General features: G+C 31.6%; 1 protein-coding gene across 1 annotated transcript in view; it reads right to left on the bottom strand.

Moving 5' to 3' along the window:
* Positions 1–4: 4 nt before the first annotated feature.
* LOC117176559 overlaps positions 5–13,271 on the bottom strand; it is a gene marked incomplete at its 3' end in the record, with an annotated part of 19,785 nt that continues 6,518 nt past the window's right edge. The window contains exons 4-5 of the mRNA XM_033366814.1: positions 203–462; positions 5–118 (exon numbers count right to left, since the gene is read on the bottom strand). Of these exons, the coding sequence (XP_033222705.1) occupies positions 5–118; positions 203–462 (374 nt within the window). The remainder of the gene's footprint in view (positions 119–202; positions 463–13,271) is intronic.

Raw genomic sequence — 13,271 nt, 5'->3', positions numbered from 1 at the left:
GGCACTTCAAGGAGCGACCCTCGCATGCCAAAGTCACGTCGACGAAGTGCTCTGCATCCAGAAGTGAGGGGAAACTGTTCTGCATGTTGCTGTGATAACTATTCCACCTCAGACAAACCTGAACAATTTTTAATGAATGAAAAAAAATAACAAACTTTGCTGACATAAAAACTACACAGTAAATTTTAAAGAAGAAAATTACCTCGGTAGCTGGTTGAGGAATTGCAGCTTGCGGAACTCCTGGTGCAATTTGTCGAGGTGGCATTTTGATAGTAGTCGGTGCAACTTGTTTCACTTTCAGTGGTATCGTTTTCAAAACTAACGTCTTTGGCTGTTGTTGGCCTTGCTGATTTAAAGACCCTGTTGCTGGGGCGATATTTCTGATCTGTTTAACAAATGTCTGCGCAGGAATTCTCGCTCTCTGAACGGTTGAAGTCTTATCTCGTGGTGGCAACTGCGCAACTGAAATTAAATTCCAAATTGCTTACAAAAATGGGATTTTCTCAGAAAAGTGAAACTCATTCAGTTTAGACCATTTTTACAGTACTTTTTTTTTTAGTTTTTATCTATTTATGTGGACGAAGTTAAATATTCGTTCAATTTGAAGCAAATTCGAGGATTACATTACAATCTTGTGTTACCAGCATAAGTTATTCCATTCTAAAAATTGCAAAAATTCATGGTGAAATAATAAATTTACTAAAATTTACATTTAAAAGTCTGTCAATTGAAAATTCGTCAATTTCGAACACTTTTGAAATTGTTCAAATTCTAAGCTATCTCATTTTTAATTTTTTCTTTTTGAAATTCTGGAAATTAAAAGAGGTCTGCGTTCCATAAATGTTTAAAGTGTGCAATCAGTTTAATTATTTTACTGAAAAATATTTCTAATTGCATGCAAACCTTGTACATAAAAATTTAAAGTTCGAACTTATGGAACACATGGATAAAGTATTTTATATTTAACATAAATATAAAGTTAACTCGTCGAGGAATTTACATAGAATTTACCATGATATCGTCTTCCAATTAGTCTGCCACCATGATGGACCCTAAGATGACGATGTAAATTAGTGGTACCACATTGTCGAGGATTGGCACCGCCTCTGACTACAACAGCCCCACAAATTCGACACTGTGCCCTTAAAGGGTCATTTATACAAAGGTCAAAATGTGCCCAAACGGCACTTGGATTTGCCATGGCTCGAAGACTTCGCGAATGCGAGCGAACTCGATGACCCAAATAACCTGGAGATGATGGTGGCATACTCTCATCCAGTAGGATATCATCGTCTTCTTCTGGCTCCTGTTTCATTGCTAAATTCTCCACCTTTTCTGGTGGTCTTTCTTTAGTAGTTATCGTTCTTTTGATTGATCGGTCTACTTGTTTAGTATAAGCCAATTTTCTTGATCCAAATTTAACGACACGGAAGTTTTTCTAGATAATAAAATTGGTCGAAATGTGTTTTAGATATCTTTTTCGAAGAATTCCTAGATTTTTTCTTTCTTTTTTTGAAAACAATTTTATTTTTATAGGGCTTCAGGGGTTGACAGTTAAAGATAGACAAATGTTCACAGAATTTCTCTCTTTATATTTACCAATAATGTCTAATGGTTTCCGACATATTAGCAATTTCATATTTCAATAGAAAGGAAAGTGTATTCCTCTAATGAATAGCATATTTCTAGTTGCAAATACCTGCTGCCAAGATTTACCGAAATCTAGAGCACTCGAGGGTTTGTGTACATGCTAAATTGAGATTTTTCAAAATCACAGTGATGACCTTCCACTCCTATAAATTTAGCACAGACACGAACCTTTAAGCTCTATAGTCTAAATGTCGATAACAGGAATTTCCAGGATTTGAAATACTATCAGTAATTTGTTTGTTTCAAAGAATTGATATGAAATAAATAAAAAGTATATGCTTAGCAGGAATTAAGGATGATATAATTCGAGCGGCAAAGGACAGCATGAGCAATTAATGAAATTCGATATACTTTCACCCTGCATGAAGCGCCATGAAAATAAATATTGTATTCCCAACAGTAAAATGATAATCAAGGTTTTCTGTTTTTTCTGTAATATTTTGTGAAAATTGTTATAAAATGACAATTAAAAAATCTCTCAATGAGGGCTTTTTAAGGTCAGAATAAGTTGGATTCGTATTCAGCCCGAAAGCCGATGACATCTAATATTTTCTGTTCTGTAAGAGTTACAAAATTCTCCTGTACTCGTCTTTGCTAGGCTTTAACATCGCAGGGTGGCCGCAAAACGTTATTTTCAAAATACCCTGAATTTTCCCTGACCCGTTTATTTTCCCTGATAAAATTATTTACGGATGAGAGGTCGAATCGTTTACAAATTTACACGGGTATTTATTATTCAATTTATGGAACTTCTCTGACCTTTGGAAGCATTTTTTTAAAATCCCTAACTTTCCTTGGCCAACAAAATTCATTGACTTTTCCATGATATGAAACTTTCAAGTTTATAAACGTGAAAAATTGTAGACATGAAAATGTGAAGTGGTTCTAATTATATCTAAAGAAATTAATAAAAAATGCAAACATGTGCTTTCTTAATCAATGAACTTATATTTCATTGTTGAACATCAGACCAATTATCTTGTTTACTATGTTACCGCTTGAACTGTCTAAGGCAAGTCTGGATGACACGTGCTCTTTATCTAGGTTAACGATTCACTAACTTTTCAATTAATTTAGTAGCAATTAACGTAATTTTGTTTACAAATTGTTATACTGATTTTTCACAAATATTATTTCATCATTCATCATTTAAACAGTACGCAAATTATAATCAACCAAGAATGAAATATTTAATCGAAGGCTAAAAATGAATTTTTGAAGTCGAAAATTATTATTATAAAAGCAGATATATACGAAATAAAAAATCAATTAAAACGAATTATAGATAATAATACTGAAACTATTTTTTCTCATACTGAAAACAAGAACGATTTTTTCCAAAATTCAGTCAAAAGTTAGAATTTCCTAAATTATTAAAAAACGAGTTCGCCTGGAAACATTTTCAAATTAATATTTAAGGAAAACTGAATAGTTATATTGAAAAACGTAATCAATTTGAAAATCTTTAGATTATTAGTCACTAAATTCCGACTGTTCATTCCATTCGTTCCAAAATATTTCAGTCACTATTATTATCAGCGGCCATTCAGACCAATACAGACGATTCAGACCGACGTTGCCGGTCTCCCCGGTCTCTGTGCGACGCGATTCTATAAAAAGCAACTTATAATCTCCACGAACCGATAATATGTATACACATCTTCCTTTTGAAACGAGGTAGAATACTCAATACTCAGCATTGGTGATATTATATTTTCGAATACTCTTAGATTTTTTTTAGAAAAATCTTATTTTTATCATTTTCGTATCGTGGTTTAAAAATAAAACTGAAAAATTTGTTCATACCTAATTTACTGAAAAAGAGCCAAATAAAAACACTATTTTTGAATAAGCATTTGCTGACCCTTAATTTTTTTTTAAATTTGAACATTATTTTTTCTATTTCAAAGTTTTTTTAAATAGTGAATTGGATAAATTCTCTAACGATAAATCTTTAATAATGATCAAAGTAAGAAAAACCCAACCAACACGTGTTCTCTTTTCCCAACGCAATAGTTACGTAACAATTTTATATTCAACTTCCATTATAATATTTTCATTAAATATTGAGAATTATATTATTAATGGTGATGTGTAAAATTCAATGTAAAATACCATTTATTACGTTACATTGAAGGTACAGAACTAACAAGTGAAATCAATTCTTCCCACAGTGATAAAAAATTGCAATTATACTTTAAATTAAAACAAATTTGCAAACAAAATGTTAAACATTAAAACATAGAATTGCAGTTACGCTGTGTTGTAGTCGAACAGTTATTTAACTGCGTTATGGGTTATTATAAGCATAACTCAAAAATATAATGTTATCTTCAGTTTCTTCAGTTAGCTAGATTATAAGTATGCAACAATTGTACATAACAGAAAATTGAAATAAGAAAAGAATCATCATGAGATAACATTACCTGCTTCTTACATAATAGTTGCATAATTTTTAATTTGTTTACTTTCATTGCAGGAATTATTTAATTTATTTATATAAGAGAATGTTATATTTATTTTTCATTGCTCATTTCAATCTCGTGTTTTTCATTTGATATAAGATGCATGAAAAAATCGTTGAAATGGGATTTTTACACCAAAGGAAACCTTGTTTATTATAAACTGTTTAAATTACTTTAGTATAATTTAAACCATAAATTCAAATTAAAAGCAGAAAACACAAATAAAACACGAAGATTAAGGGGCAACTCGCCCTTCAAGCTTTAATCCTTCCTTACTTCTTCCTTCTTTGGGGTAGTTCCGCTCTCTTTGCACGTTTTCTCCCCTCTCTCTCTCGAGCTTTCTCCCTTTCCCTTGTTTCGTGCTTTTGCCGGTTATAATAGAATGGCAACCGAGAACCCGAGGCTATGACGACGCTGACGACAAGACGGTTTCACTTCGGTGTTCGAAGCACTCCGTTTTATTTATTAATATATTTTCATTTTTTCACCGAGATTCTATAAAAAGCTAAAAGTACAAAATAAACAAGCAGTTGCCTTGTTTTTTTCCGATCGTTATCTATTTTCGTCAATCGTGCATGTGATTCTGCATGCTCTTATCGAGCGACCGGCCATCGGTCGTGTGTGCTAATGTAAGACCGAGAATTTATTTATTTTTTCATGAAATAAGCGATCATGAATCGGGTTAGCTCATCTAAAAGCAATAACGTGGGCGAAAATAGTTAATGGAATATTTATAGGACGGTTTACAAAAGAAAGGATGGCGATTTAGCTAAAACTGAGAACGCTATTGACAATAGACTTGCGCCTCGCGAGGGAACACGAGGGAACGATTTTCTCTCTAGCCGAACCCGGGAATGACTAAAATCGAAATCGGTGGCCCTTCGGGAAGCGTCGAGACGCGCATGTGCGACGGCGCCGCCGGTCGTCGACGCATTAAATCCGTACTATCATCATGTTTGCGCCCGGGTCCTTCTACTATCCGATCGGTTAACATCGGCCCACCCCGCGAATTCCCATCGATCGAGCACGGGCGCTATAAACGACCGCGACCGGCTACATGTCAATGTGTGGTGCGCCTTCGTATCATATCGGTGATGCCGAGACTTTCGGCAGCCTGCGTCCGATACTCTTGTTCTTCGCGATGACGCGCAATGATCGAGTCAGAGCCAGCGGTAGCAGCCAGCGGTAGCAGCCACCGACCGTGCAATAGGGTCGGGGGGTGAACAGGATCAGTTTCGCTGATAACTGCTATGATTGATTAGGTGCAGTTCATTATTATTCCCTCTCAAAGGCGCTCATGCTACGGCCACTAGCTTGAATTTTCTTATATTTGGAATTTGGATCATTCACTATTAATGCACGGACTGGTAGACTGATATAATTTCATTTCAATTGAAGAAAATAATTCCGAATACGGATGAATCCGCACAAATGAAAATCTATCCGAAGAATAAATAAAACAATCCCTGGCGAAAGTTTAGGATAGGAATTAATTCCGAGCCAATCAGAAAAGATTTCAATCTCATTTGTCGAAAAACGCTTGACAATTAATCCGATTTAATCCCAGAGTTCTATCCGAAAGCATCCGAAGTTAATTTTCAATCCGAACACTGATTGATTCGAACTGAAAATTAATCCTGGTCCGAATTGATTCTGATTCATTCGGAATGGTAACTCGCATTCGTTCCGATTCATTCGGATATAATCCGATTGAGTCAGATTAATTTCCAAGCGTTTTTTAACAAACGAGATTCAAAACTTTTTTCGAACACTTTTAACCTCTACTCGAAGAAATCCTCACTGCTTGTATCGTCACAAAAATATAATTCTTTGGAATGTTACATAAAGAAGGAAATTTAATTTGTGTGTGATGTTCAATTTATATTTTTCTATACATCTTTATTTTTTAACCTAATTGGTAAAAGCCGTTATGATGCAACAATTAACCAAGTTGCAATCTAAATCGTTTTCTGATGGGAACATGCAAAAGTTAGTTTTTAATAACAGGGTATACGCTCAAAAACGCTTTTTTTCTTTAGAGGGCAACAATCCCCCCAAATTCATTCCAAATCCGAAAACAGAAATTTCCTAATTTTAATTTTTTGATTTTAACAGGCACCGATTTTGAGTTGAAGTTTCCTATGTAAAATACGTGGGGAAAAATCACTTTTTTGAGTTTCTGTAATCATTTTTAGGGTTTGAAAAAATGTGATGGAAAAGTATGGAGGCCTGTTGAGAATTATCCAACGAAGAATTTTATGTATCAGACATATGAGGTTGATATCTCTAACACACCCTCACGTCTACCTGAAAACTACCCTTAAAACAAAAACGGACAATTCTTCATGAAATCGACCTTTTGAGCAGTGTATTTTTTTTTTTTTCTTAAAATTAATACTATTGGTCTAGTGGCATATTTATTATCATTGGTTAATTAATTATTAATTATTTAAACAAGTGAAATTTAAAAAAAAAACGATCGAATCTTTGCCCCCCCCCCCATTAAAATGATTACTATTAGTCTAGTGGAATATTTAATAACATTGGTTCATTAATTTGTAATTGTTTAAACAAATGTAATTTGTTTAAATAATTTTGTTTAAATTAGTTTTTCCCTAAAAGTTATCACTATTGGTCTAGTGGAATATTTATTAACATTAGTTTATTCATTTTCAATTATTTAAACAAATGAAATTTGTTTGAATAATTTCGTTTCATATTTTTTTAAATAAAAATTATTACTGTGTATATTTAAACAAATTCAATTTGTTTAAACAATTGAAAATTAATGAACTAATGTTAATTAATGTTCCACTAGACCAATAGTAATCATTTTTAAGGAAAAACAGAATTTTTGAAAAAAAATTGTTTAAACAAATTCCATTTGTTCAATAATAAACAATTAATGAACGAATGTTAATCAATATTCCAATAGACTAATAGTAATAATTTTTAGGGGGGGGGGGCGAATTTTCGAAGAAAAAAAATTATTTCAACCAATTCCATTTGTTTAAATAATTAAAAATTAATAAATCAATTATAATAAATATTCCACTAGACCAATATTAATAATTTTAAGTAAAAAAAGACGAGAATACATTGTTCAAAAGGTCGATTTCATGAAGAATTGACATTTTTTGTTTTAAGGGTATTTTTCAGGTATTAGTGGGGCTGTGTTAGGGGTGTCAAACCCATATGTCTGATAGATAAAATTCTTCGTTAGATAATTCTCTACAGGCGACCATAGTTTCCCGTCACATTTTTACAAACTCTAAAAAATTATTTTAAGAACTCAAAAAAGTGATTTTTCCCCATGCATTTTACATGGGAAACATCAAGTCAAAACCGGCACCTGTTAAAATAAAAAAATAATAAAATAAAAGTAGGTAAATTCTTTTTTCGGATTTGGAATAAAATGGGGGTGGGGTCCTTGCCCTCTAGTACGCAAGAAATTTTTGCCATGCGTTTTTGGACCACCTTACCATACAGTCTTCCCCTTTCTTCCTTGCAATTCCCCTTTTCACCCTATTCTCAAAAAACTTCTACGTTTCCACTTTTCTCTTTAAATATTCGATATTTAAAAATACAATATTTTAATTACGCGGAAAATTCTCTGAAATTTCCCCGAAATTACTTTAAAGCATGTTCAAAGTGTGGAAACTGGAAACAGAAGGTGATATCCAATATAAAATTGGAAGTTATAAAATATATAGTACACTTTGAACACTTTTTAATTAAGATGTTCAAAGTTAAATAATTATTTAAAAATTGAATACTCCAAATCCATTCACTGCAATGTTAAATGTTCTAACTTTAGTTATGTTTAATTCTAGTTTAAGAGCACTGAAGAGTAGGACAGAGTGAAAATTCTAAAATAAATCAAATTGTTTGACCTGAGAGAAAAAAGGTTGGGGGTTGGCATTTGACAAATGTTAAAAAAATCCTTTTAAACAGTAAAATTTGACGATTTCAAATTAAAAATATTTCCTATTGGTTCAAAAATTATGACGAATTTGTTCTGTGCACGTATTTTGATAATAAAAAATAAGGACATTTAAAAATAAACTTTTTGTTCAATAACGATTTTTTTTAATGTACAAAAACCTGTTTTTTATCGAGTCATGTGCACAAATTTAATAAAAGTTCAATTTTTGCGATTTTGGAACGTTATAACACCACGAAAAAATGTTTCCCCTGAAAAGAAAATTTCCCATGAATAGAAATAATAATTCTTGGAAAGAAATATTTATGAGAACGATGTTAAACATATGAAAATTGTATATTTAACTCATTTATATTAGCCTGGAAGACGTCAAAATTATTAGGATTTGCATATATTTATTTATAAATTCTCTAACTTTTTTATATAACTGTTAATGGATTTCCAACCACCTAATTATATCCAATTTTTAAAAATAAATTCTTTAATGGCAGGAATCATTAAATCTTTCCCCTTTATCGTGGGAAAATCACCCTATTTTCACTTTTTCTAGCTCCTTTTGTACTGCCATTCCAATCATAACAATATTCATATTAAGACTCAACGTCCACCTAAAAATTGTTAGATGATTGAATAATTATCTCGTCTATATATTGTGAAAATTGTAGCTACTTGATAACAAAAGTGATATTTCGTGTGAACTATCTTAAAACTGCCTTAGCGATGAATGTGTTTTAAATGTTGTAAACATTATTTTTACGGTATATGTATAATATAGGCGAGTCGAACAAAATTGTTAATAAAAAACAGACAACAGCCTAGGACTGACATGTTTGATTTTGGGTCTCTTATAACGTGCCTAAAATTTGAAAAAAGGTTCCGTGGGCGCATTCACGAAAAAGATGAAAAAACTCGAAAACCATACTCGTGTTACATAAAATATCGTGTTACGTAAAATATCGTGTGTCCCGAGGAGGGAGTTAGTAATAGCTAGCGCGAAGCAGTCTCGTTATTGCAAACTCAAGCTCGCCGTAAAAAGTATAATTTTCCTCCTTGCCTTGGTACCCTGTAGAAACTTTCTTGCACTCAAAATTTAGACCAAAGAAATTAAGAAGACTCGAGCAAGTAATTCAAGCTCTGCCAATTTTTTTCTCTTAAATCTTCTCATTTTTCTAGTTAAATGTTGACTACAATAAAGTTTCTAAATAGTAAACAAAAATTACAGCAGTTTGCAAAGTTATCGAAAATTATTCTAGGTATTTCACGTAATATAAAAATGATAATTTGTCTTTAAAAAACTAAAAAATGTAAATGTGGAGTAATGTGACAACACTTTTGAGAGTTGAGAATACTTGATGTTCCGGAAGTGGGTACACGTTTGTTGAAGAACAAGATAACACGTGTGCTTATGGCGCTCGCCAACTTTAGGTGCATTTTTGTCGAAAGCGGGTTTTCTAGGTTTTCATCCTGGAAGAGGTCTGGAATTTATCCAGCTATATGCCCCTATACGTAACTTCATACATACAATGTGGGCCTTACCGTTGCTACGAAAAAATTAATACTAGCGTTTTTTTGAGTGCAAAACTCTGAGAATTACAAAATTTTTAATCTTCGTTTATTTCCGGGTCTTACCATTCTAATTGATAAAATTTGATTACTTTTGTCGCGTTGAAATCTTATGAGATTTTTGAAAATAGGGCGTATTATGTAGAATAGAAAAATAAACGAATATTGGCGATTTTTGCTAAACTCCGTGAATCATAAGAATTTTCGTAAACTTATTATTGCCCTGCGGAACCTCAGGATATTAAGCGGATCTATTTCAAATTTTAGAGTTTATTAGGGGCCCAAAAAGAAAATTTTTAGTTCTAGACTGTTCTTGGTTGTCATTTTTGTATTTCGAACCACGACTAGTTGCGGACGCGGCGGAGCCCTAGGGGTAGAGGAGGTAATGCCCCCCCCCCCCCACACACATAAATCGACTAGGGATAGGCAAAATATTAATTAAATATTTAAATAATATTAGTAAATTCATTGAAATCATCAAAGTCTTCGTGAACTGTTTTGAATGTATCCGAAATCTTTGTGAAACAGTTGAAATCTTTGCGAAATCTTTTAAATCTGTTCGAAATATTTGATTATATTTGTGAAATTACTTAGACCTGTGTGAAATTATTTTAATCTATCCGAAACCTTTCGAAATGTTTTAAATTTTTGCGAAATATTTGAAATATTTGATAATATTCGTGAAATTAATGAAATCATCGAAGTCTTCGTGAAGTGTTTTGAATGTATCCGAAATCTTTGTGGAACAGTTGAAGTCTTTGCGAAATCTTTTTAATCTATTCGAAATATTTGCAAAATATTTTATTATATTTGTGAAATCACTTAAATCTGTGTATTTGTAAAATCTTTTTAATTCATTTGAAATGTTTGCGAAACCTTTGAAATCTTTTGGTAATTATTTAAATCTTTGACAATACGAATTTTATACACATATTAATCATTTATTATTATTTATTAACTATTTATTTTCACTTATTACTTATGCACAATTTTTACATAGTATCATACAATTAAATTGTGTACAAATTATGCCATTCAATATAATAAGTTTATGCTCCTCCCACCACCTAGGAAAAAAGGCTCCGCCGCTTCTGTCTTGTTATGTTTTATTTCTGTCAACAGAGGCTATTCAGTGTACAACATTGCTTTCAAAAATTAATGAAAAGATATTATTACATCCTTAAATAAGATACTTACAATGAATATATAATTTGCATTATATTCGAAATAAATAATTTCTGTATTTTTTTCAAAAAGCACCGTGTACGTTTTATTTTATCTGATGCTTAAATCTACTAAAATTTCCACAATTAAGGGAAGATATAGTTGAGTAACTTTTTAGGGAACGTCAGGTTGCTTCTTTAATAAGTAAGTTAACACTTTTTGCAGTCTCTAAATTGTAGTCAGTAAAATATGAATTATTTCCATTAGTAGTTTGGGATTTTACTAATAAAAAAATAACTTGTTTATGTTACATTGATAAAGCAGTGGATTTTAATAAAGAACTTGAAAAATGTAATCACAAAGACAAGACTTGCGATCCGTTTCGATAAAGCCCAATAAATGACTAATTGTATAAGGGAACTGTTGAAGACTTGATGAGAAATATCAATTAAAATTATGTGCAATTGGAGTGTGCTTTGGTCAACGTTTTTCCATAAGTTAACGATAAATCATAGTGAAATAATTGATTGAATTCACTATAGTTACGGAAGGGGCCTACATCATGAAAAAATGTTACAGATTGAAAAAGTGAAAATTGTGTGTCACATGATATGCATTTTCAGAATTTCTAACATTTTTGAATATGATGTCCTTTCTCATGTTGAGTGATTTCTGCTTTTTTTAAATACATTTATTTGCGATGGTATTCAAATAAATTCTGATCTGTAAATTACTTCGATCAATTTTTATTCGACGGTGCCTATTTTTTATTTATTATTTTTTTTTTTCATTTTTCTCCTTTACCGACTTATCTTGTTATCACTTGCAAGAACTTTATAATATCTGAAACAAAATGGGCTAATAACGCTGTAGTTGAAGATCTGTAATTTGGAGGCATTTCATTGTTTCCATCGACAAATTCATCTTTCTCTAAGATTTATTGAATCTTCTTTTCTAGCCTATTGGTCATTGATTTTTCATCAGATGCAATCAATTTGAGTCTTCTGTGGTACTTTTGAGGTTTTTATCTCCTCCCACCACAAAAATCTATTCGTTTATTTGGTTCTGTTGTAGATTTTGAGACATTTTCCGAATTCGGAATACACGAGTTTGCTACAAAATACCAATTTCGAAATCTCCCGAATTTTGTCTGAACAATTTTTCATTTTCCCTGAACGTTATAAATTTCCCATTCAGATACAATTACAAACTTTATACCAAGGAAATCAATCATGTTAATCCTAAAATAATGTTATTTTCTAAATTTCCTCTGAAAAACTTTTCACGGTGCGATGGAACCAATTTTAACTGAAATTTATTTGCATAATATGAACAATTTAAGGCTAAATTAAAAGTAATGGATCACGCTCTAGTCAAAAAATGTATGTTAATTAATGTTTACTGAACAAAAACATCCGAAATATTGCAACTGATCGAATCCATTTAAAATCAAGCAGATTTTGCAGAATCTCTCAAGGACGAAATATGTTGTTTTTTAGTTGAAATTAGGCGATACGTATTTTTGCGATTTGTGAAACAAACAATTTTACGGAGTTATGCGTATTGGAATTGTTCGCTTGTTTTACATAAAACATAACTATTTTCTTTAAACTTATATAACTATTGGCCTAATTGAGATATTTTAGATTTCTTTCCAGTTTTTCTGAAAATACGAAAAGTAGATTTTCTCAAAAAACCCAAACTTATATTTTTTTTCCAATTTTTTGTTGAATTTGTACTATCATGAGGAAAATACCTTGTGAGTTTTATGCGAGCTAAATAAATTTTGTGGCTAGGAGAATTTTTTTTTCATAAAATCGAATTCTCTCATTTTTCTTGCCAACACACCCGAGAACCCATACCATCCTGCTCTATACCCGAGAAAAAGACAAAAATTGAATTTTCGTAAGCCTAAAAAAATTCTCTTCACTCTTGGCTTAGGGAAATACACACCAATTTTTTTCAATATTTAAGAAAAATGTATGTTCGTACAAGGAAAACTTCCTGTGAGTTTTACGTGGGCTAAAGAATTTTTATCGTTAGAAGATTATTTTTTATAAAATCGAATTTTCAAATTATGTGGCAAAATAATTTATGTTTACTTTTTAACCCTTAAACGGCCAAAACGCCACTACCGGTACACTGCTTTTCAACGGCTAATAACTAAGACTATTCGACACTAGACAAAATTGAGACACATATATTTTTATTGCTTAAGATCTCCTCTTTCCGACGGTGCCAATGAAATTCCTCAAAAAATTTATTTATTATCCCAAAATACAGTTTAAACAAAAAAAACGTGATTTTTCGTGCCTATTTTTTTTTTGAACCATTTTCCAAAGCTTTTCGAGTCTGTAATTAACCTGGAATCTCACTAACCAGTAGAATAAATGTCTAAACTTTGAGAATCCATGGTTCAAAGATCGATTTTTCGTTTTAGTATTTTCAAAATGACGTCTTAATGGCAAAATTTTTGTGAAAACATT

Source organism: Belonocnema kinseyi, chromosome 7 (genome assembly GCF_010883055.1).
Source record: "Belonocnema kinseyi isolate 2016_QV_RU_SX_M_011 chromosome 7, B_treatae_v1, whole genome shotgun sequence".
NCBI classification, from domain to species: Eukaryota; Metazoa; Arthropoda; class Insecta; order Hymenoptera; family Cynipidae; genus Belonocnema; species Belonocnema kinseyi.
This window is presented reverse-complemented; position numbering and strand designations above follow the sequence as displayed.